This window comes from Staurois parvus, unplaced genomic scaffold, assembly GCF_062004578.1.
Source record: "Staurois parvus isolate SC_StPar_1 unplaced genomic scaffold, SC_StPar_1.0 ptg000132l, whole genome shotgun sequence".
NCBI classification, from domain to species: Eukaryota; Metazoa; Chordata; class Amphibia; order Anura; family Ranidae; genus Staurois; species Staurois parvus.
In genome coordinates, this window is record NW_028317928.1 from 256,992 (window position 1) to 283,267 (window position 26,276).

The following is a 26,276-nucleotide window of genomic DNA, read 5'->3' on the forward strand; positions in this document are numbered from 1 at the left end:
GGATCCATCCTGTCTTGTATCAACGGTTCATGGATGTGCCGCCGACAAATCTGCAGGAACTGCGTGATGCTATCATGTCAATATTGGCCAAAATCTCTGAGGAATGTTTCCAACACCTTGTTGGATCTACGCCACGAAGAATGAAGGCAGTTTTGAAGGCAAAAGGAGGTCCAACCCGGGACTAACAAGGTGAACCTAATAAAGTGGCTGGTGGGTGTGTGTAAAGCATTGCATCAATCGTTAGCACTATATAAGTACCTGTAATAAATTATAACAAAATATTTGTAGAGTCTAAAGCTGGGTAGCAGTGAAAATATGTATGTTCTGAGCAGATCTTTATTTCGTCCTGGATGAGGGTCCTAAAGACCATCTTTGCCTGTCCAACAACATCTAAATTCTATGACACCTGAACCTCTGCCACATTTACCTTCTCCAACTGCCATAGTTGCCAATAATGGCCCCCTCACAATTCCTGCCCATTAATGATTAAACCTCTCCTTGCCTATTGTCCACAATTACATCCAGGATGCACCTGTATCCCATTTTTTTTTACGCTGCTATATGTAGCAGAACATCTCAGCTTCTGTAGACAACTGGGTGGATGGGCCCATGGGCTAGTATACAGATGCATACAAAACTATATGCTGTATTTAGACTGTATTACATTTGTGTGAATGAGATCTCAGAATACTGTGCCCAGTTCTGGAGACTCCACCATTCATGAGTCCAGAAATGGGCAACGAACATGATGGCAGCTCCAAGGGATAAACCCTATCAGGAGAGACTGTTCTTCAGCCTTTTTTAAAAAATAAAAGCTACCAATACTGTAGCTGCTGACTTTTAATAAAAGGACACCTACCTGTCCAGAGGTCCAACACCAAGCTCACCCGTACCGAATCTTCACTGGTGTTTGGGTCCCCGGCACTGGCATGGGGCTTCACAGCCGGGTGCCCACTGCACGTGTGTGTGCTTTGTAAATGGTCCCATAGCCTTCTGAGACCTGTGACGTGTCCCAGGAGGTTGAGGGAGAACCTCCATCCAGAAGTGGGAAGAGGTATCTGTCAAAACCAAGCACCCACCAAAAAAGTGCCAAAAACAGAAGAAGGGGGGGAAGGAGGAGGGCATAAAGAAGACCTTCCCCCCCGTAGGAAGACGCTCAATGTGAACAGAAGCAAAAAGGAGAGACGTGGCCAGAACCTTTAAATACGTATAGGCTTGTTGGGACGGGTGGCAGCTCCTGACGCCCTTCTGAAATGCGATCTGCTATGGGTCACTTTTCAGAGGATGGTTGACAGGCAGCTGGGAGGTGATATGTCAATTCCTTGAAGCCTTTTTTAACCCTGAAAAGGACAAACCACCGTGCCGCAACCACACACATTGAAGGCATTTGCAAGACAGTCCCGGTGTGGCCACATTCACTTGAACGGGTCACATTCAGTGGCGGTACTGCCCACAGCATGCATACTATTCTGAGCATGTTGTTCTTGAGGTGGGCAGTAAAACCACAACTCAACTACCTGTTTTTATTGCCCGTGCCACCCGTGTAAATGAGGGCAAAGGGTGTGAATAGGGCTCAGGAGAGCAGTGTTTTCAATCTGAAGTTCAAGGACACGGGGACATGACCTAGCAGGAGGAAAGTTCAACCCTAACCTTAGAAAGTATTATTTACCAAAGGAGTAGTTGATGCTTGGAACAGACTTCCAGCCGAGGTAGTGAGTTCCTTCAACAGTAAGGCCCCTTCAAGCTTGGGACAAACATAGACAAAAGGTTACAAATAGGACAAAAAAAAAATGGACCAAATATGTCCGGTCGCTCTTCTGTTTCTAAAGTATTCAAAGTAAGAAACTGAGGAAGCCCTTAGGGTGGCTGAAGCAGTTCGTGAGCTAATGTGTGCCAAAAATTCCAGGAGTCGGGAGCACCCTGGGCATGAAGGAGTTAAGGCTTCCTGGGATAGACTGTCCTGTAGGCAGTTCCTCCCCCCTCTTCCGGCTCAGGGTCAGTGTGGTTGTCCTGCTGGTGTACATCCATTCATTGTCACTTCCAGGCTGAGCACTTGGAGCTATACTGAGGTAAGCTTCATGATCTCTTAGGGCATACACATTGGAAGGTGGTTTAATGAGGTCTTGGGGTGGTCCTCTGGTCCGTCACGGTCCATTCATCAGGTTAGAGAACCCCATTGATTGTTCTTCCATTGATGAGTCATCAGGACCCCTCTCCAAGTAGAAAGCTTGGTCAGTCATTACCATCAACCACCGTGTAGGGTTCACAGCCAGCTTAGGAAGATCTTCATAAGGGCTTCCAACATTCTTCCACCACCTTTGACACTTCTATGGAGGGATGTCACCATGAGGCACATCAGGACCTAGTGAAGGTCCAATAGAGATTCTCCATGTGACGATAGTTTTTGATCATGCTGGTTCACCTTGCCGCACTGGTTTCCATAAGATGAGTTCAAGTTTGTCGGAGTTTTGGGGTGAGGGGTTCAATGTAATGGCAGCAATTTTTGGGGCGATTCCAATTGGCTTTTGATTGTCAATTATTGTGCGGCTGGAGGTGACCGACCATCGACAGTTGGGATTATGGATTCATGTTTAGCATCAGGTTAGGAAAGTTCTGGGTTCATCTTTGGGGTTGGGGGTCAGTTCCATTCCCGTCTTCCAATCAAAAAAGTCAGTATGATTGACATGTCTGACGGCTTCTTCCGAAACCGTGAGACGATCAGCCACCAGTGAAGTCAGAAGTCAACCTACAGCTTCATGGTCAGTGAGTTGGAAGGTATGAAAGGCATTGAATCAGCATGACATCGGGAAAAGTAGCACAGAAGAAGAAGTCAGCAACTTAGAGCCAATATCATCTACATCTGTGATAGGGTCCCCATACACCCTACAACTTGACCGTACAATCTTTGTACAATCAACTTTATATTTTACCAAAATGATGAAATATGAGGACCTACCTAAACTATCCAATCAGGCAACAATCAAAATGTCAAAACCAAGTGAGAAGGGCTCACCTAGCCCCAAGCAATGGCATGACAGAGAAGGTGTAAGCAGAGCCAGACCTTTCATTAGCATCCCCCCTCCCCCATCACTGCTTTCACCTCTCCCCCTGACAGTGTCACCTATTGCTGTATGAGGGGGAAGGGGGTCTGCAAGAACATTCTCAAGGTGCCCACACACCTTTCAAGTCGATCAAAGCCACGAAAAATCTTTGCTGACCAACTAACTATTTTTAATTGTAAATTTTGGAAAATATTGCAACAGTCCGAAATGTTTCACTTTTGTTGTGCGAAGAACTATCTGATTGGATATCAATTGAATGGATGGTTTAAGAAGGCCCTCGAATTATATAGTGCTTGGTAAAGCTATGGAGATTGTACAATCAGATGTAACGTATATGACTGGCACTTAGTGGCCAGCTGACTTTCAGAACGCTCTGTCCGAGATTCATTGAACTTGGCATCACTGATGGCAAATACATTGGGTGGGATGATTTTCCAGCGTGTTGACAATTTTTTTTTTTTTTTCAAATAAATCAGTCCCAACCTTTAGTGCATACAGGACAATCACAGTCCAAAGCTTGCTTTATATATATATATATATATATATATATATATATATATATATATATATATATATATAATTAATTATTATTATTAATAATATATATAATATTATAAAATTAGGATAACATTATAATAATACATATATAAATGTATAATTATTAATAATAGTAATAATAATAAATATATATCTATATGTGTGTGTGTGTGTGTGTATGTATGTATATATATATATATATATATATATATATATTTTGTATTATAAAATCATAATAATACATATAAAAATGTATAATTAATCATAATAAAAAATAAATAAATATATATATATATTTAATATTATACAATTATAATAATAATAATAATACATATAAAAATGTATAATTAATAATAGTAATAATAAATATATATATTTATATATGTGTGTGTATGTGTATATATATATATATTTAATATTATAAAATTATGATAACATTATAATAATACATATATAAATGTATAATTATTATTAATAATAATAATAATAATAATAATAATAGTTATACATTTTGTATTCATATTATTATTATTATAATTTTATCATTTTATAATAGTAAATATAAATGTGTATATGTATATATATATATATATACATACATATACATTTATAAAAAAATATACATATATATTTATAATAATTATTATCAAATATATATATATATATTTATGTTATAATATATATATTTAATATTATTATAACATTACAATATATAATAATAATACATATGAAGTATGCAGGCCCAGGAGCTACATAGTTATGCATAAATCTAAAGGAGATTTGTATAGCAACTGTCCAATCAGATTGCGCCAGCCGACTAAACAGTTTTAGGCAATTTGATAATTGTTCAAATTGCCTAAAATGTTTAAAAATACACGTTCTTATCAAGCGTTCACATTGGATTGCTTCAATAAATACTATTTAGTGAATTTTCCCATATTATTGACCCCCCCAATAAGTAAACCAATGTCAGCAAGCGAAACCCAGTTTGAGCTTGGGGCTCCAGAAAAATGGCTCCTGCAGATGGGACAGGAAGTCATCTCTGGTGTTTGAAGGTCACGTGTGCCTGATGGTCAGCTGACCCAGCCAGCATGTTTGTGAGGCTTGGCAGGAGGTGCGGTTGAGCAGCAAGGGATCAGCAGAGTTTGCAGTGTGCTTTATAGGACGTTAGAGGTCTGATGGCTTTTTTGTGACGATTTTGTTTCTTATTTCCTCTTTGGGGGGGCAGATTTGGTTTCCTCTGCTGTTTTATTATTGATGGGAATCCAATAAGGGGTTTCTGGCATCTTTGGGACACCGTCATGCCAGTGGTGATACATTTTTGCATGCGCCGAGCTCTGCTTGGAAAGGATTGAACAGACTTGACTTGGATGGACAAGGCATCGAAAGTAGGGAGGAGCGGCTTTTTTTGTGTGTCAGTGTCACCGGATCCCATGGGTCTTTAAATGTAGAACCACCTGGTGACCGGGGATGGGGCCTTGACTTTTATGGGTACTGGTAACTTAATTGTCAATGGTCCTGATCTCCGAGGCAGGAACAATTTGTCCCTAGTGACTTATTTGACAAAAGTCATGGTGGGTCACTGGTGTCTTGAGTTGTATAAAGTATAATCCCGATTTTTCAGCTATTTAAAGTACAGATGGGCAGGTAACTGGTTGGGAACCGGCATTGTATGGTGGAAGCTTCCACCTTGCACCAAACTGGACCCTGTACACCCAACGCTATGTTGGCTTGGAGCTGGAACCCTTCAGTCTACTCCAACCTTCTATCTCTCTTTATCTTTCAGGGTACAACTTGAAGTTGAAGAACATTTCCAAGGTGACCCCATGAAGATGGACAAAGTCACCGAAATTCCCGTAACTGACAGGGTACTGGACCTCACCCTGGAGATCATCTACCTACTGACCGGAGAGGTGAGGAGGATTCTGGGAGGTCACATGACATCACTCTTATCTCTATTAATAAAACACAGACCTGACTGGAGAGGTGAGGAGGATTCTGGGAGGTCACATGACATCACTCGCATCTCTATTTATAAAACCCAGACCTGACCAGAGAGGTGAGAAGGATTCTGGGAGGTCACATGAGATCACTCTCATCCCTATTAATAAAACAAAGACATGACTGGAGAGGTGAGGAGGATTCTGGGAGGTCACATGACGTCACTCCTATCTCTATTAATAAAATACAGACCTGATTGGAGAGGTGAAGGGGATTCTGGGAGGTCACATGACATCACTCGCATCTCTATTTATAAAACCCAGACCTGACCGGAGAGGTGAGGAGGATTCTGGGAGGTTACATGACGTCACTCTTATTTCTTTTAATAAAACAGACCTGACTGGAGAGGTGAGGTGGGTTCTGGGAGGTCACATGACATCACTCATCTCTATTAATAAAACACAGACCTGACTGGAGAGGTGAGGGGGATTCTGGGAGGTCACATGACATCACTGATCTCTATTAATAAAACACAGACCTGACCGGAGAGGTGGGAGGATTCTGGGAGGTCACATGGCGTCACTCTTATCTCTATTAATAAAACACGGACCTGACCGGAGAGGTGAGGGGGATTCTGGGAGGTCACATGACATCACTCTGATCTCTATTAATAAAACACAGACCTGACCGGAGAGGTGAGGAGGATTCTGGGAGGTCACATGACATCACTCTGATCTCTATTAATAAAATGCAGAACTGGATTCACAGTCTCATTTAAAAATGAAAGAGAACCCAGTATCATAATATTCCACATTCATTTTCCTTTGGTACACAGGAATATACAGTCGTGAAAAAGACCTCTAGCTATCAGAAGAACTCCTGCAGGTGCCCTCATGGGCCCCAAGGATGGAACGGGAACCGGACCTCTTCCAGGAAGCCTCCACCTCGCACCCCAGTACTTGAGAGAAACAAGATGATCCTAGACATCACCAATGAGATCATTGAGCTGCTGACGGGAGAGGTGAGCGGTGCCAGGAATTCTGGGACATTCTCCAGTAACAGACAAGGGATGTGTCTGGATGGTGACTGTATCATTGTGTGTGTCAGGTTCCTATAAGGTGTCAGGATGTCACTGTCTATTTCTCCAAGGAGGAGTGGAAGTATTTAGAAGGCCATTGGGACATCTACAAGAACATCATGGAGAACCGGGCACCCCTCACATCACCGGGTAAGAGGAGACTTTAATTTCTTGTATTGAGGCTCCACCTAGATCCCCCATCATCTGATAAACACATAGAAACAATGTATCCAGTCAGTGTGTGTGTCTTCTACAGATGGATCCAGTGATGAGGACCCACCAGAGAGCTCTACCAAACCTGTGATTTCCCAGAATTCCACACAGGAACTTCCCACGATCCCAAAAAACTATCCTGTAAGTGAAGTCCATGAGCGTTCTAAAATTATTCCTAAACAGAATCTATCCTACTATACACTTTTAGACGTTTGACACCTGACCATCACACCTTGACTTTGACCTGTATGACCTGGACTTTGCTAGCCAATACTTTTCTATCTACTTGAAGGGTACACGCCACACACTACTTAAAAATTACTATTGTGTGTTACTCAGGATGAAAGCTTGATTGTTGTTAAAGTAGAAGTTGAAGAGGAAGCAGAAGAACCCTATATTCAATGTAAGGAAGAGGAAATTCCTGCTGAGATCAGCCCAGGTGAGGAACAAACACTAAATCCAGAGAAGAGTCCCAGATCCTCCTTGTTCAGTCACTACAACCATCTCTTCTTCTCCCCCCTCCTCTGTCAGTAGACAGTAATGGGGGGACAGTATGTGCCCAGTGGGGGAGTTAGGAGCCATCAGCCTCTATTTGACTCCGGCTATGGGCCATGTAAGGAGGAGGAGATCCCTCCAGAGATCAGCCCAGGTGAGGAATAAACACTAAATCCAGAGAACGGTCCCGGATCCTCCTTGTTCAGTCACTACAACCATCACCAGTGAGGGGGGTCAGGAGCCATCAGACTCTATTGTGTGTGCAGTGATCACCGACTTATAGTGTGAATGTGATAGTGTGGTGGGCAATCTGGCAATGACAGTGGCGCCGCTAGCGACACTAATACAGTGATCGGTCACGCTGTAGTATTGGGACAGGGGTGATCAGGAGGGCAAAAAAAGGGGTTAGCTGTGTGCCTAAAAAAGTGTAAGTGTGCTACTTTGGCTCACTGATTTGGCTGGGTTTATCTCCTCGCTTTCATTTCTTAACAACGGGGAGATTTCCAACCAGCACCTGTGTTTAAAAACACACAGATCTGTGCTGTGATTGGCCACAGCCTATCCGCAGGTATACAGCCAAAATGATTGGTTGTAACCTGCTAACAAATTCGTGCTGTGACCAAGTATAGCCTAAGTCAGCAGGGGGCCCCTCTGAAAGGACTTCTGTTGAAGGGATGATGTTTGACCAGTGGCAGCCTTTGATCAGTGTGCCGGTTGGGGTGGTGGGGAATGCACCATCTATAACAGGGGTGTCAAAAAGGCGGCCCTCCAGCTGTTGCAAAACTACAAGTCCCATAATGCCTCTGCCTTTGGGAGTCATACTTGTAACTGTCAATCTTGCAGTGCCTCATGGGACTTGTAGTTTGGCAACAGCTCGAAGGTCGCCATTTTGACACCCGTGATCTATAACATTTATGGTTAGCTTAACTCCTCCCCAAGAAGAAAAAAAAGAAGTTGTGCTGTATCTGATTAATGTTGGTTTTCTCATCCAACAGGTGAGGTATCTGCCAACAGAACCTTCAAGAAAGAAGAAGATCTCCTAGAATCCCAGAATATGGAGGACGATAGTCTGATGAAGCCAAGCGAAGAAACGGTTGGAACAAAGTCTGAGTACAGCTCCGGAAGCGGTGAGGAGGACTTTGAGTCGGATATGGAAGAAGACACAAAGCCAGTGCAAGATGGAGAGGGCAGGTTCTCTTGCGGGGACTGCGGCAAACACTTCCAGTACAAAGCTCATCTAACTGTCCACCGAAGAATTCACACGGGAGAGCGCCCTTACGAATGTCCTGAGTGCGGAAAATGTTTTGCCACCAGCTCCCAGCTCACCAGCCACAAGACCTCCCACAGCGAGGAGAAACGTTACGAGTGCTCCGAGTGCGGCAAGCGCTTCCGGTGGAAAAGTCTTCTAGTCGTTCACGAGAGGCGCCATAGAGGAGAGAAGCCCTTCGAGTGTCGTCAGTGCGGGAAAGCCTTTGCCGGGAAGTCTAATCTTCTCACTCATGAGAGGAGCCACATTGGAGAGAGACCGTTCACCTGCTCCGAGTGTGGGAAATGCTTTGTAGCCAAGCACACCCTGTCCCGCCATATGGTCATCCACACGGGCGAGAAGCCTTTCACCTGTCCGGAATGTGGCAGGCAGTTCAAGCTTAAGCAAACCCTGTGTAGCCATCTACGCACTCACACACGAACCCAGCCCTCTGGAGGAACAGACTTTAAAAGTCCGAGGGTCAGTCCTGATTGGGGAACGTCCCTTGAAGAACCTCAGGTCTGGCCCAAGTAGCCATAAAAGAAAAAAGAAAAAAATTGAGTGTTTGCAATGCACAAATCATTGGCCAATCTGAATCACCTTGGGTGGCTCTTGATAACACAGTGGTGGAAAACTATTGGAGCACACAGAGAGTGGGAAGTAATTTAACCAAGTAAGGACAAATTATTTCACATCAGCTGAAAAAGAGAAGGCAGCGTCCTCTGAACATGGCAAATGCTTCGTTTCAAAGCTCCACCATAATATACAGTTATAGAAGACCCTTCATCAGAACAAGTCTCCCATCATGTCTACTGCTATAGAAGACCCTTCAGAACAAGACTCCCATCATGTCTCCCGCTATAGAAGACCCTTCAGAACAAGACTCCCATCATGTCTCCCACTATAGAAGATCCTTCAGAACAAGGCTCATATCATGTCTACAGCTATAGAAGACCCTTCAGAACAAGACTCCCATCATGTCTCCCGCTATAGAAGATCCTTCAGAACAAGGCTCCCATCATGTCTACCACTATAGAAGATTCTTCAGAACAAGGCTCCCATCATGTCTACGGCTATAGAAGACCCTTCAGAACAAGACTCCCATCATGTCTCCCGCTATAGAAGATCCTTCAGAACAAGGCTCCCATCATGTCTACGCTATAGAAGATCCTTCAGAACAAGACTCTACCATGTCTACCGCTGTAGAAGACCCTTCAGAACAAGACTCTACCATGTCTACTGCTATAGAAGACCCTTCAGAACAAGGCTCCACCACTTGTACCACTATAGAATTCCTTTCAGTACAAGACTCTACCATGTCTACTGCTATAGAAGACCCTTCAGAACAAGACTCTGCTATGTCTACTGCTATAGAAGACCCTTCAGAACAAGACTCTACCATGTGTACCACTATAGAAGACCCTTCCGAACAAGACTCCACCACATGTACCGCTATAGAAGACCCTTCAGAGCAAGACTCCACCACATGTACCGCTATAGAAGACCCTTCAGATCAAGACTCCATCATGTTCTGAAGGGTCTTCTATAGCTGTACACCTAATGGAATCTTTTTCTGAAGGGTGTTCTATAGTGGTACACATGGTGAGGTCTTGTTCTGATGGGTGTTCTATAGCAGTACACACAGTGGAGTCTGGTTCTGAAGGGTCTTTTATAGTGGTACACATGATGGATTCCTGCAGGTTCTTCTATGGCGATACACAAGACTTCATCATGTGTACCGCTATAGAAGAACTTTCAGAACAAGACTACACCACATGTACTGCTATAGAAGACCCTTCAGAACAATACTCCATCATATGAACCGCTATAGAAGACCCTTCAGAACAAGATTCCACCACATGTACCGCTATAGAAGACCCTTCAGAACAAGACTTCAGCACATGTACCGCAATAGAAGACCCTTCAGAACAAGACTCCACCACATGTACCGCTATAAAAGACCCTTCAAAACAAGACTCCACCACATGTACCGCTATAAAAGACCCTTCAAAACAAGACTCCACCACATGTACCGCTATAAAAGACCCTTCAGAACAAGACTCCACCACATGTACCGCTATAAAAGACCCTTCAGAACAAGACTCCATCATGTTCTGAAGGGTCTTCTATAGCAGTACACATAATGGATTCTTTTTCTGAAGGGTGTTCTATAGCATGGTGAAGTCTTGTTCTGAACGGTGTTCTATAGTGGTACGCACGGTGGAGGCTGGTTCTGAAGGGTCTTTTATAGTGGTACACATGGTGGATTCTTGTTCTGAAGGCTCTTCTCTAGTGATACAGTCTTTTTCTGAAGGGTCTTCTATGGCGGTACACAAGACTCCATCATGTGTATCGCTATACGAGACCCTTCAGAATAAGACTCTACATGTTAAGTGCATACAAGTTTTTAGGATACAATCTTCATGGTGCAGAAACAGAACTTGCAAAGTGTAGTCAAGCCACATACTTTCCTTGGGGTCAGCAAACCTTTGGCCTAGGCCTGTTATCTTTTAAAACTCAAGAGAACCACACGTAAAGAGAACGCTTTGTGAGATCTCCAAAAGACATGCTCCAGACATGGCAAATGTTTTGCTCGGAAATCTGATCTCAGGAGAGAAGAATGAAACTCTTATTTGTCCAGAGAATGAGAAAAGTTAGGGAAAAACTTTTTGCATTAGTCCACCAGAGAACCCCAAAAAGCCATCTTCTACCCCTGAATGCAGCCATGTTTTTTGTTGCATATCACACTCTTCCTGAAAGCCTTACCGGTGTCCAAGGGGAAAACTTTAACTGAAGCCTTTGAACTCACCAGAGAAGAAGTACATGCCATAGATTTGCATTTTTTTTTGTAGAGCGTTGCAGGGCTTTTGTGTGTCCTTCATGATAGACCACTCATCATAAGGACAGAGGCCAAGAGCCATGGTGACCAGACAATGTAATTGGTTCTTTTGCAAGAATAAAAGATTTTGTATTTTTTTGCGCAGATGTATGAGATTTGGGGTATATGCTAGTCCTGCTATTGTGCTTCCATCTTGCATTCATGGTAAGACTAGGGGGTTAGGTTGCAGATATGACACAGGAGTTAGTTACCCTGCGAAGGGGAGACGGATATAGTGAATGCGGGGTTCGGGAAGAGCGGATATGGTGAATGCAGGGTCCGAGGAGAGCGGATATAGTGAATGCAGGGTCCGGGGAGAGCGGATATAGTAAATGCGGGGTCCGGGGAGAGCGGAAATAGTGAATGCGGGGTCCGGGGAGAGCGGAAATAGTGAATGCGGGGTCCGGGGAGAGCGGATATAGTGAATGTATGGTCTGGAGAGAGTGGATATAGTGAATGTATGGTCTGTGGAGAGCGGATATAGTGAATGTGGGGTCCGGGGAGAGCGGATATAGTGAATGCGGGGTCCGAGGAGAGCGGATATGGTGAATGCGGGGTCCGGGGAGAGTGGATATAGTGAATGTATGGTCTGGGGAGAGCGGGTATAGTGAATGCGGGGTCCGGGGAGAGCGGGTATAGTGAATGCAGGGTCCGAGGAGAGCGGGTATAGTGAATGCTGGGTCCGGGGAGAGCGGGTATAGTGAATGCGGGGTCCGGGGAGAGCGGATATAGTGAATGCGGGGTCCGGGGAGAGCGGATATAGTGAATGCGGGGTCCGGGGAGAGCGGATATAGTGAATGCGGGGTCCAGGGAGATCGAATATAGTGAATGCGGGGTCCAAGGAGAGTGGATATAGTGATGGCGGGGTCCGGGGAGACCGGATATAGTGAATGCAGAGTCCGGGGAGACCGGATATAGTGAATGCAGAGTCCGGGGAGAGCGGATATAGTGAATGCGGGGTCTGGGGAGAGCGGATATAGTGAATGCGGGGTCCGGGGGAGAGCGGATATAGTGAATGCGGAGTCCGGGGAGAGCGGATATAGTCAATGCGGGGTCCGGGGAGAGCGGATATAGTGAATGCGGGGTCCGGGGAGAGTGGATATAGTGAATGCAGGGTCCAGGGAGAGCGGCTATAGTGAATGCGGGGTCCGGGGGAGAGCGGATATAGTGAATGCGGGGTCCGGGGAGAGCGGCTATAGTGATTGCGGGGTTCGGGGAGAGCGGCTATAGTGAATGCGGGGTCCGGGGGAGAGCGGATATAGTGAATGCGGGGTCTGGGGAAAGCGGATATAGTGAATGCGGGGTTTGGGGAGAGTGGATATAGTGAATGCGGGGTCCGGGGAGAGCAGATATAGTGAATGCAGGGTTTGGGGAGAGCGGATATAGTGAATGCGGGGTCCTGGGTTTAGTAACACTTTAAGAAGGTTGAATGGCTGATTTTCTAAAAATGATCAAAAATATGAGATTATAAAATTACAATTCTTACAATACTGACATGTATGAAATATACGAGTTTTGTGATTGGAGCCTGTACTGGGCAGCTACCTTTTACATCCTTTAGAACTCTCATACTAGCAGTGGACATGCTTACGCTTTGATGAAGGAGGTCAAGGACTCGTCCCCGAATCACTGGCCCGTGACCACAAAGGAATGTGTTATGATCCGCCAGGGGGTGCCTCAGGCTGCCAACTGACAGACCTACTCAGAGCGTGGGGTCTAAGCCCGGGCTGTGCTTTCACCAGAGCCCCTGATGGTGGGGATGGACTTGAAACAGTCCCGGGCCAGGTCACGACCTCCGAGCAGGCCCGCCAGTGGCTGAGGAGACCTTTGGGGACAGGTACCGGGAGAGCCAGATATGAAGAGGATGGCGGCCCCAGCAGGGTAGTAACGGATTGTGGGCCCGTGAGGGTAAGCGGGGTACAGAATCGGTAGGCGAGAGTAGTCGGGTCACACGCAGGGTCAGCAGGGAAGTCAATCCGTAGAATGGTCAGGGCAATCCGGGTCAAACGCAGGAGCAGGCAGAATAGTCAGGACAATCCGGGTCAAACGCAGGAGCAGGCAGAATAGTCAGGACAATCCGGGTCAAACGCAGGAGCAGGCAGAATAGTCAGGGTCACAAGATAGGTGCAGGAACTCAGGATCACAGGAAGACCTTGCGGCAATCTGTGACAGTGCAGGGCATCTTTAAATAGTGCGCCCTGCACTGTCATTGGCCGGCTAGGACGCGCCCCCGGCTGTCATTGGACGCCTGAGGCGCGCCCGCGGCTCCTACTGCGCATGCGCGGCGTCCTGTCAGCCGCGGCTCGCCGGGACCTAGTGCCTGTGTCCCGGCGTGATCTGCCGCCAATGCTCATGCGCGAGGGACGGAGCCGCGATCGCGGACCATGGAGCCGCGATCCCTGACATTGCCCCCCCCCAATGGGCACCCTCCGGGAGCCCCACAGATCTCTCCACCGCGGGTGAGCACGAAAAAACTCCTGGATGAGCCTGGGCGCGTGGACGTTCTGGGCGGGTTCCCATGAGTTCTCCTCAGGGCCATACCCCTTCCATTTTATCAGGAACTGTGTCTGGCCCCCCCTCCTTCGGCAACTGAGGATAGTCTCCACTTCATATTCCTCCTGGTCACCTATAGTGACTGCCTCGGGAGGTCTGGATTCACGGTCCGGGAAGGGATCCGGTCTGGATGGCTTCAGGAGAGATACAGTTGTGTCCAAAATTATTCAACCCCCACTGAAATTGAGTGTTTTGGCCAGTTTGACATTGCTTTTGATCATTCAGTCATCTTGCTTACATTTACATTAAAGAGGCACTTGTAGGTCAGACAAATATAACATAACAGTTATAATGAAATAACCACAAATGTCTTTTCTGTGCTCACAGCATTATCAGTTTTATTCAACCCCCAAGTGACATTCAATCTTAGTACTTAGTACAGCATCCTTTTACAGTTATAACAGCTTTTAAACGTGAAGCATAGCTTGACACAAGTGTCTTGCAGCGATCTACGGGTATCTTCGCCCATTCTTCATGGGCAAAGGCCTCCAGTTCAGTCACATTCTTAGGCTTGCGCACTGCAACTGCTTTCTTTAAGTCCCACCAGAGGTTCTCAATCGGATTTAAGTCTGGTGACTGCGATGGCCACTCCAAAATGTTCCAGCCTTTCCTCTGCAACCATGCTCTAGTGGACTTGGAGGTATGCTTGGGATCATTGTCCTGTTGAAAGGTCCAACGTCTCCCAAGCCTCAGGTGTGTGACGGACTGCATCACGTTTCCATCCAATATCTCCTGGTACTGAAGAGAATTCATGGTACCTTGCACACGCTGAAGCTTCCCTGTACCTGCAGAAGCAAAACAGCCCCAAAGCATGATTGACCCTCCACCATGCTTCACAGTAGGCAAGGTGTTCTTTTCATCATAGGCCTTGTTCTTCCTCCTCCAAACATAGCGTTGATCCATGGGCCCAAACAGTTCTAATTTTGTTTCATCAGTCCACAGAACACTATCCCACAACTTTTGTGGTTTGTCCACATGGCTTTTGGCATACTGCAGTCGACTCTTCTTATTCTTTGGAGACAGCAAGGGGGTACGCCTGGGAGTTCTGGCACGGAGGCCTTCATTACGCAGTGTGCGTCTTATTGTCTGGGCTGAAACTTCTGTACCCACATCTGACAAATCTTTTCTCAGTTCCTCAGCAGTCACACGGGGACTTCTCTCCACTCTACGCTTCAGGTAGCGCACAGCAGTCGAAGTCAGCATCTTCTTTCTGCCACGACCAGGTAGCGTTTCAACAGTGCCCTTTGCCTTGAATTTGCGAATGATGCTTCCTAAGGTGTCTCTTGGTATGTTTAACATCTTTGCAATCTTCTTATAGCCATTGCCCTTCCTGTGAAGAGAAATCACCTCTTCTCTTGTCTTCCTGGACCATTCTCTTGCCTTCACCATGTTTGTAACCACACCAGTAAATGTCTAGAAGGAGCTGAGTATCACAGTCATTTTAAAGCTGCCTAATTGGTGCTTATTATGCTTGATTGCTGCTCGGTGACATCCACAGGTGTTTTCAATACCTGATGGAAAGCACCTGTATGAACCTCTGTTCTTCAGAGTGGTAGTCTTTAAGGGGTTGAATAATTGTGGCAATGAAGAAACCACATAAGAACCATTTACTACTGTATTACATAAACAATTGATGTCATTTTAGTTGCATTTGGGTAGTTACAACGTCCTTGTAGGATTTGATTCTGAATACAATTCCAAATGTACACTATAGTCCCTAAACCCCTTTACAGCATTGGGGGTTGAATAATTTTGGACACAACTGTACATGGAAGACAGGATGTATCTTGAAGGTCTGCGGAAGCTCGAGTTCGTAGGCCACCTCGTTAACTACTCGCTTTACCGGAAAGGGGCCGATGTACTTGGGTCCCAGCTTCCTTGAAGGACATAGCATTTTCAAGTTGGTTGTTGCTAGCCAAACCTGATCCCCTGGATGAAGCAGTAATTCTCCTCTTCTCTTTCGGTCGAATGCCCTTTTACCGTCCTCTTGCGCTTTAGCGATGGCTTCCTGAATCGTCATGTTATTGACAGAAAAGAAGTTCAAGATGTCTTGAGATGCTGGTACCGGATTCTCAGGCATCAGATCAGGGAGGAATGTGGGATGATACCCATAATTGGAAAAGAACGGGGATTGACCCGTGGCTGAGTGACTCGAGTTGTACGCGAATTCTGCGGAAGGCAGCAACGACAGCCAGTCGTCCTGAAGGTAGGATGTGTAGCACCGTAAGTACTGTTCCAGCGTCTGGTTTGTCCTCTCAGTTTGGCCGTTGGTCTGTGGATGGTAGGCGGATGAAAGCGACAGCTTGATTCCCAGCGATTTACATAAGGCGTTCCAGAACCTGGAGGTGAATTGGACCCCCCGATCTGATACTATATCTTCGGGAACACCATGAAGCCTAACCACTTCCTTGATGAAGATCCGTGCCATTTCCGGTGCTGATGGGGTCTTCTCCAGGGGCACGAAATGTGCCATCTTTGAGAAGCGGTCGACGATCACCATTATTGCAGTGTAGCCCTGGGATGGTGGAAGTTCGACCACGAAATCCATGGCTATCATTTGCCAGGCCCGCTTGGGTATGGGTAATGGACGTAACAATCCCCATGCCCTGCTCCTGGAGGGCTTGTTCCTTTGACAGGTGGAACACGTTCGGACGTACTGCTCACAATCCTTGATCATGTCTGGCCACCAGAACGAGCGCCGTAGCAGATCCAGAGTCTTCGTTACCCCGAAGTGGCCCGCCATAGGATGGTCGTGGCAGTGCCCTAGGACCAAGGTTCGCACTTCTTCTGGGACCATGATCCGGTCTTCCTTCCAAAATAGCCCACCGTGGCTCTGGAGGGGTGATTCAGACGGAACTGGTAGTCCTACAGAAGCATCGAGAAGCCGGGAGCGAAGTTCCGTTTGTAGAGCGAGGAAACTCCCAGAAGGTAAGATGGTGTCAGGTACCACAGCGTCGTCGGGGTCCTCAAACATGCGGGACAGAGCGTCTGGTTTAGTGTTCTTAGTACCGGGTCGGTACGTTATATGGAATGAGAATCGAGAGAAGAAAAGCACCCATCTCGGTTGGCGAGATCTCAGTCGTTTTGCCGTTCTCAAATATTCAAGGTTTTTGTGATCTGTGAATATTAGGATTGGGTGTGTGGCTCCTTCCAGTAAATACCTCCATTCTTCAAGAGCAGTTTTAATGGCCAGGAGCTCCCGATCTCCAATGTCGTAGTTACGTTCCGCTGGAGTCAACTTCCTGGAGAAGAACGCCACAGGGTGCAGAAGTTCCTTGGTACCATTCCTTTGGGACAAAACCGCCCCTACCGCATTTTCGGAGGCGTCCACTTCCAACACATATGGGAGAGAAGCATCTGGATGGCAGAGAATGGGAGCAGAGGTGAACAATTCTTTGAGCTTTTCGAAGGCTGTCTGCGCTTCGGGAGTCCACTTAAAGCGGACCCCTTGTTTCGTCAGTTGCGTGATCGGGGAGACCAGACCGGAGAAGTTCCTAATAAACTTCCTGTAAAAGTTGGAAAAACCGATGAAACGCTGTACCCCCTTTTTGTCGGCGGGTATTGGCCAATCTAAGATCGCCGTGACTTTCTGGGGATCCATCGCGACCCCCGCGGAAGAGAGAACCAGTCCCAAGAATGTGGTTTCGTGCTGTTCGAAACAGCACTTTTCTGCCTTTGCGTATAGCCCGTGTTGACGCAACCGTTCTAATACCCGTATCACGTGACCCCGATGTACCTCCAGTGAAGGGGAAAAAATTAAGATGTCATCCAAATAAACCACCACAAAAATATCAAGAAGGTCACGAAAAACATCGTTGATAAAGTGCTGAAAGGTCGCCGGTGCATTACAGAGCCCGAACGGCATCACCAAGTACTCGTAGTGACCGAATCTCGTACGGAACGCCGTCTTCCACTCATCCCCCTCCCTGATACGGACAAGGTTATAGGCCCCCCGCAGGTCTAATTTAGTGAATATCGTTGCCGATCTCAATCTCTGGAGGAGCTCGGGGACTAGGGGTAAAGGATAACGATTCTTTACCGTTATTTTGTTCAGGTCACGGTAGTCTATGCAGGGCCGTAACGATTTGTCCTTCTTCTCTACGAAGAATAACCCGGCCCCGGCTGGGGATGTGGATGGACGAATAAATCCCTTCCGAAGGTTCTCATCAATGTATTCCCTCAGTACTCCTGATTCTGCTTCGGACAAGGGAAAGATACGGCCGAATGAGATTTCAGATCCGGGTAGGAGGTCTATGGGGCAGTCGTAGGAACGGTGCGGAGGGAGAACGTCAGCTCCTCGCTTACTAAAGACGTCTAAGAAGTCATGGTAGGCCGGGGGAATAACCTGGGATAGATCGGTGTCGCCATCCAAGCACAGGAGGAACCGGGGAACCACGGATCCTGTGACGTGGCAGTGACTCAAACAATAGGGTGAGCAAAATTGAACTGTTCCCTTTTCCCAGTCAATCTGGGGGTTATGGGCCCTCAGCCAAGGGAGGCCCAGAATGACTGGAAAAAGGGGGGATGCGATGGCATCCAAACGGAGGAACTCCTGGTGATGGTCTGCCATTGTGGTGAAAATGGGTGGTGTCTCTTGGTCCACCACCCCTGATTTTATACGGGACCCATCTGCCAAGAAGATGTTGAACCCCCTTTCTTTGGTCTGGAGAGGGATTTTTTGCCGGTGGGCAAAAGTCAGATCGATGAAGCAACTACAGGCTCCTGAGTCAACGATTGCGGTCACCGACAATGTTCCTCCGGGGAGCTGTAAAGACACAGGAATGGCCAGGTAACTCGACTGATCATCCCTTCCTGCGGGTAGAGTAAAAGAAACGGGTGTGGACTTACTCATTTTAGCAGGACAGGAGCGCACCTGATGACCAGCTTCCCCGCAGTACAGACATAGGTTCTGTGATAGTCTCCTTTGACGTTCCTCGACCGATAAGTGGGAACGGGCCAATCCCAGCTGCATGGGTTCCGGGTTGTCCCCTGTTTCCGTGCTTCGCGGATGGTTCCCTGGGGTTGGAGCTGTATCTCTGGAAGGAATCCATGCCACCCTTTGACCCTGACTGCTCCTTTCCAGCCGACGTTCCCTTAGTCTACGGTCAATTTGAATGGCCAACTCAATCAGTTTTTCCAGGGAGTCAGGTAGGCCTACTCGCGCTAGTTCGTCCTTGAGAGACTCAGACAGCCCGATGCGGAACTGGTGACATAAGGCCGCATCGTTCCATCTGGTGTCTCCCATGCAACGCCTAAAATCGGACGCGTATTCTTCGGCTGTCCGGCGGCCCTGCCGCAGGGAGTATAGAGTCGCTTCTGCGGAAGCAGCTCGCTGAGGGTCGTCATACAAGACGGCCATGGCCCGAAAGAACTCGGTCACGGAGTCAAGATGGGGGTCGTGCTTCTCCATCAGACGGTGAGCCCAATCCTAGGGCTCATCCTGAAGGAGGGAGACTATAAACCCCACCTTGACGGTCTCAGTGGTGAACGTGCGGGGTTGTAAGTCAAAGTATAGGGTGCAGGCGTTCCGGAAGGCTCGGAAGCGGCTCCGGTCACCACGGAATCGTTCCGGCAGAGGAACGCGGGGTTCAGGAGCTAGGGATGTGGCAACCGCTCCGGATACCGGGTTAGCGGGAGGTCCTGCAGGTGGAGGACTCTGAGCAGGGGGAGTCAGGGGGGCTAATGACTCCATGCGGTCCTCCAGTCGGGCGCAGCGACTGTGGAAGTTCTGAAAAGCCTGGGTCAAGGTGGCCAGGTGCTGACAAATATCCTCTAGGGACGCCGGTCCACTTCCTGGCTCTGTCATGGCCGCAAGGTACTGTTATGATCCGCCAGGGGGTTCCTCAGGCTGCCAACTGACAGACCTACTCAGAGCGTGGGGTCTAAGCCCGGGCTGTGCTTTCACCAGAGCCCCTGATGGTGGGGATGGACTTGAAACAGTCCCGGCCAGGTCACGACCTCCGAGCAGGCCCGCCAGTGGCTGAGGAGACCTTTGGGGACAGGTACCGGGAGAGCCAGATATGAAGAGGATGGCGGCCCCAGCAGGGTAGTAACGGATCGTGGGCCCGTAGGGTAAGCGGGGTACAGAATCGGTAGGCGAGAGTAGTCGGGTCACACGCAGGGTCAGCAGGGAAGTCAATCCGTAGAATGGTCAGGGCAATCCGGGTCAAACGCAGGAGCAGGCAGAATAGTCAGGACAATCCGGGTCAAACGCAGGAGCAGGCAGAATAGTCAGGACAATCCGGGTCAAACGCAGGAGCAGGCAGAATAGTCAGGGTCAATCAGGGTCACAAGATAGGTGCAGGAACTCAGGATCACAGGAAGACCTTGCGGCAATCTGTGACAGTGCAGGGCATCTTTAAATAGTGCGCCCTGCACTGTCATTGGCCGGCTAGGACGCGCCCCCGGCTGTCATTGGACGCCTGAGGCGCGCCCGCGGCTCCTACTGCGCATGCGCGGCGTCCTGTCAGCCGCGGCTCGCCGGGACCTAGTGCCTGTGTCCCGGCGCGATCTGCCGCCAATGCGCATGCGCGAGGGACGGATGGACAGCTCTAAAGGGATGGGAAGATTTAGGTCCAGAAGTAGGACAACTGTAGAAGAACAGAGAGATTTGGCTCAAATAGATGGACAGTTTGGAATAAAGAGAGCGAAAGGAATTTGGTTACATTTTGAAGATGATAGAGTTGTGCAGGGATGAAGGGATTCAGGTACAGAAGAGGGACAGTTGTGGAAGGAAGGAAAGATTTGGCTCCAGTAGAGGGACACTTGTGGAGGCAAGAGGGACAAAGGTGTTTAGGTCCAGATGTAGGACAGTTGTGGAGGGACATTTGTCTCCAATAGAAAGGACAGTTTGGAGGAAAGAGAGATATAAAGGGAATTGGGAACTGAAGATGGACAGTTATGGAGGGATTCCAGGGTCCAGAAGAGGGACAGTTGTGGAAGAAAGGAGAGATTTGGCTCCAGTAGAGGGACACTTGTGGAGGCAAGAGGGACAAAGGTGCTTAGGTCCAGATGTAGGACAGTTGTGGAGAGACATTTGTCTCCAATAGAAAGCACAGTTTGGAGGAAAGAGAGATATAAAGGGAGTTGGGAACTGAAGATGGACAATTATGGAGGGATTCCGGGGGCCAGATGAGGGGCAGTTTTGGAAAGAAGGAAAGATTTGGCTCCAGTAGAGGGACACTTGTGGAGGCAAGAGGGACAAAGGTGTTTAGGTCCAGATGTAGGACTGTTGTGGAGGGACATTTGGCTACAATAGAAAGGACAGTTTGGAGGAAAGAGAGATATAAAGGGAGTTGGGAACTGAAGATGATAGAGTTGTGTAGGGTTGAAGGGATTCAGGTCCAGAAGAGGGACAGTTCTGGAAGGAAGGAGAGATTTGGCTCCAGTAGAGGGACACTTGTGGAGGCAAGAGGGACAAAGGTGTTTAGGTCCAGATGTAGGACAGTTGTGGAGGGACATTTGGCTCCAATAGAAAGGACAGTTTGGAGGAAAGAGAGATATAAAGGGAATTGGGAACTGAAGATGGACAGTTATGGAGGGATTCCAGGGTCCAGAAGAGGGACAGTTGTGGAAGAAAGGAGAGATTTGGCTCCAGTAGAGGGACACTTGTGGAGGCAAGAGGGACAAAGGTGCTTAGGTCCAGATGTAGGACAGTTGTGGAGAGACATTTGTCTCCAATAGAAAGCACAGTTTGGAGGAAAGAGAGATATAAAGGGAGTTGGGAACTGAAGATGGACAATTATGGAGGGATTCCGGGGGCCAGATGAGGGGCAGTTTTGGAAAGAAGGAAAGATTTGGCTCCAGTAGAGGGACACTTGTGGAGGCAAGAGGGACAAAGGTGTTTAGGTCCAGATGTAGGACTGTTGTGGAGGGACATTTGGCTACAATAGAAAGGACAGTTTGGAGGAAAGAGAGATATAAAGGGAGTTGGGAACTGAAGATGATAGAGTTGTGTAGGGTTGAAGGGATTCAGGTCCAGAAGAGGGACAGTTCTGGAAGGAAGGAGAGATTTGGCTCCAGTAGAGGGACACTTGTGGAGGCAAGAGGGACAAAGGTGTTTAGGTCCAGATGTAGGACAGTTGTGGAGGGACATTTGGCTCCAATAGAAAGGACAGTTTGGAGGAAAGAGATATAAAGGGAGTTGGGAACTGAAGATGGACAGTTATGGAGGGATTCCAGGGTCCAGAAGAGGGACAGTTGTGGAAGAAAGAGGGATGAAGGAATTTAGGTACAGAAGTGGGACAGTTGTGAAGAGATTTGGCTCGAGTAGATGGACAGGGATGGAGGGATTTAGATCCAGAAGGACGACAATTGTGGAGGAAAGAGGGACAAAAGGTATTTGCATCCAGAAGAGGGTTGTGGAGAGATGGAGGGATTCAGGTCAAGAAGAGTGGCCGTTCGGAAGGGAAGAGTGAAGAATTCTGGTCAAGTAAAGTGACAGTTGTGAAGGAAAAAGGAACAAAGAGATTTGGGTCCAGAAGAGGGACAGTTATGCAGGAGAGGAATGAAGGAATGTGGGTATTTAAAAGGGACATTTCCCTCTTTCCTCCACAACTGTCCCTCTTCTAGACCCAAATCCCTCTGTCCTCCACAACTGGAAGGTCTATATAGATTACATTTTGCATCTCAAAATTGAGACTCATCAGACCAAGCAACGTTTTCCCAATCTTCTGTTGTCCAATTTTGGTGATCCTGTGAGAATTGTAGCCTCTGTTTCCTGTTCTTAGCTGACAGGAGTGGCACCCGGTGTGGTCTTCTGCTGTAGCCCATCTGCTTCAAGGTTGGACGTGTTGTGCGTTCAGAGATGGTATACCTTGGTTGTAACACGTGCTTGAGTTACTGTTGCCTTTCTATCATCTCAAACCAGTCTGCCCATTCTACTCTGACATCAACCAGGCATTTTCGTCCACACAACTGCCGCTCACTGGATTTTTTCGACCATTCTCTGTAAACCCCAGAGAGATGGTTCCCAGTAGATCAGCAGTTTTTAAAATACTCAGACTGGCCCGTCTGGTACCAACAACCATGCCACGTTTAAAGTCAATAAAATCCCCTTTCTTCCCCATTCTGGTGCTCAGTTTGAACTTCAGCAAGTTGTCTTCACCACGTCTAGATGGCGTTGCTGCCATGCGGTTGCCTGATTTCTGTTACCAAGCAATTGAACAGGTGGACCTGATAAAGCGTATTTTAGCGATTGGTTGGCCTCTGACTTCTCATACGTATATCTTGGAAACTCCTCGAACAACTGCTTTCCAAAATTTTCCTATGCAAATAGTACCCAAGTATGCAGGTTCATCGAGCAGATGTCTTTTGGCACGAGGCCCTGCATGGTGGAAAGGAGCTTCCATAACCCTCAGGCATCATTTTAAAGCCCGTTGCATCCTTAAAAGCCACCAACCACCTTAATTTCAGTTTCCCCATTGAACCCAAAAGGGTCAAAACATTGGCCAACCTCCATTTTTTTTGCTGGAAATTTTGGTGAAATGAAAACGGTTAATTTTTCTCATCAGTGAAGTTAAAGAAATATGTTTAACGGGGCTTAGAAAATCGGGGGGGGGGGGGGCATTTAATTCCTGAGGAAGAAAAATGATAGGAAGGTGTAGAAGAGTGTTTTTCGTGCCTATGGACGTGTCCGAAGAGGTCAACTGAAAAGTGCCCAAATCTTCCTGTTGTCATTTAGTGATCTGTGAGACTTCTTTGTTTGTCCAGAGAGGGGGAAGGGAAGGTGTTTTGCAGGGCCCTGGGGAGGGGGGTTAATGAAGCTGATATCTGCAGTATGGATACATGAACTAGCCATAAGGATCACATAATACTCAAGATGTACACGGCTCAAAAAAATGAAAGGAAGACTTTGAAAACCCATCAGACCTCAAAGGGGAGGAATCTCCTGCTGGATCTCTACTGATCTGGACGGGTTAATGTGTGAGGAACATAAGGATGCCCCATCGTTTGATGGAAATGAAAATGATCGACCTACAGAGGACTGAATTCAAAGTCACCCCGAAAATCAAAGTGAAGAAATGATGCAGCAGGCGAGTCCATTTTGGTGCAATGTCATTGCAGCAACTCAGAATGGTCCTCAGTAGTTTGTATGGCCCCCACGTGCTTGTATGCATGCCTGACAATGTCAGGAGAGGGTCCTAATGAGACCACGGGTGGTGTCCTGGGGGATTTCCTTCCAGATCTGGACCAGGGCATCACTGAGCTCCTGGACAGTCTGAGGTGCAACCAGGCGGCATCGGATGGACCAAAACATGACATCCCAGAGGTGTTCTATTGGATTTAGGTCAGGCGAGCGTGGGGGCCATTCAATGGTATCAATTCCTTCATGCTCCAGGAACTGCCTGCATACTCTCCCCACATGAGGCCGGGCATCATCGTGCACCAGGAGGAACCCAGGACCCACTGCACCAGGAGGAACCCAGGGCCCAACGCACCAGGAGGAACCCAGGTTCCACTGCACCAGGAGGAACCCAGGATCCACTGCACCAGGAAGAACCCAGGACCCACTGCACCAGGAGGAACCCAGTACCCACTGCACCAGGAGGAACCCAGGACCCACTGCACCAGTGTAGGGTCTGACAATGGGTCCAAGGATTTCTTCCCCATACCTAATGGCAGTCAGGGTGCCATTGTCTAGCCTGTAGAGGTCTGTGCGTCCCTCCATGATTATGCCTCCCCAGACCATCACTGACCCACCACCAAAATGGTGATGCTGAACCATGTTACAGGCAGCAGAATGTTCTCCATGGCTTCTCCAGACCCTTTCACGTCTGTCACATGTGCTCAGGGTGAACCTGCTCTCATCTGTGAAAAGCACAGGGCGCCAGTGGTGGACCTGCCAATTTTGGTGTTCAATGGCAAATGCCAATCCAGCTCTATGGTGCCGGGTAGTGAGCACAGGGCCCACTAGAGGACATCGGGCCCTCAGGCCACCCGTATGAAGTCTGTTTCTGATTGATCAGAGACATTCACACCAGTGGCCTGCTGGAGGTCATTTTGTAGGGCTCTGGCAGTGTTCATCCTATTTCTCCTTGCACAAAGGAGCAGATACCGGTCCTGCTGATGGGTTAAGGACCTTCTACGGCCTTGTCCAGCTCTCCTAGAGTAACTGCCTGTCTCCTGGAATCTCCTCCATGCTCTTGAGACTGTGCTGGGAGATACAGCAAACCTGGCAATGGCATGTATTGATATGCCATCCTGGAGGAGTTGGACTGCCTATGCAACCTCTGTATGGTACAGGTATGGTTTCATGCTACCAGTAGTGACACTGACCCTAGCCAAATGCAAACCTAGTGAAAAACAGTCAGAAAAGATGAGTAGGGAATAAAATGTCAGTGGCCTCCACCTGTAAAACCATTCTTGTTTTGGGGGTTGTTTCATTGTTGCCCATCTAGTGCACCTGTTGTTAATTTCATGAATACCAAAGCAGCTGAAACTGATTACCATCCCCCTCTGCTACTTACCTGACCAGATCAATATCCCAGAAGTTTCATGGACTTGATGCTAGACTCTGATTAAGAAGTGTTAATGTCATTTTTTGAGCCATGTATTATAAAAAAAAAAGAAAGATACGTAAGTACAGTACATACACCAATCAGCCATAATGTTGACTACGCGACTAAAATAGGGTTGGTCCCCCTTTTGCCACCAAAACAGCCCTGACCCACCAAGACATGGACTCCACTAGACCTCTGAAGGTATGTTGTGGTATCCTGCACCAAGCTCTCAGCAGCAGATTCTTCAAGTCTTGTATGTTGGGAGGTGGAACCTCCATGGATTGGACTTGTTTTTACAGAACATCCCACAGATGCTGGATTGGATTGAGATCTGGAGAATCCGGAGGCCACGCCAACACCTCAAACTTGTGTTCCTCAAACCATTCTTGAACCATTTTTGCAATGTAGCAGGGAACGTTATCCTGCTGAAAGAGGCCACTGCCATCGGGGAATACCATTTCCATGAAGGAGTGTACTAGACAATGTTTTGGTAGGTGGAACGTGTCAAAGGAACATCTACACAAATGGCAGGACCCAAGGTCTCCCAGCAGATCATGGCCCATTGCATGACACTGCGTCCACCGGCTTGCCTTCTTCCCATACTGCATCCTGGTGCCTTCTCTTCTTCAGGTAAGTGAAGCACATGCACCTGACCATCCACATGATGCAAAAGAAACCTAGGCCACCTTCTTCCATGTCTCCGTGGTCCAGTTCTGAGGCTCACGTGCCCGTTGTAGGCCCTTTTGGCTGTGGACACAGGTCAGCATGGGCA

The 26,276-nt window shown here is 47.6% G+C and overlaps 1 protein-coding gene across 1 annotated transcript in view; it reads left to right on the top strand.

Annotated features, from left to right (window-relative positions):
* The first annotated feature begins 4,694 nt into the window (after positions 1–4,694).
* LOC149466095 (uncharacterized) overlaps positions 4,695–26,276 on the top strand; it is a 129,815-nt gene continuing 108,233 nt past the window's right edge. Inside the window, exons 1-8 of the mRNA XM_089672696.1 lie at positions 4,695–4,772; positions 5,386–5,512; positions 6,376–6,561; positions 6,648–6,768; positions 6,875–6,972; positions 7,171–7,270; positions 8,322–9,102; positions 10,735–10,900. Coding sequence (XP_089528822.1) covers positions 5,426–5,512; positions 6,376–6,561; positions 6,648–6,768; positions 6,875–6,972; positions 7,171–7,270; positions 8,322–9,102; positions 10,735–10,900 — 1,539 coding nt within the window. The 5' untranslated portion in view covers positions 4,695–4,772; positions 5,386–5,425. The remainder of the gene's footprint in view (positions 4,773–5,385; positions 5,513–6,375; positions 6,562–6,647; positions 6,769–6,874; positions 6,973–7,170; positions 7,271–8,321; positions 9,103–10,734; positions 10,901–26,276) is intronic.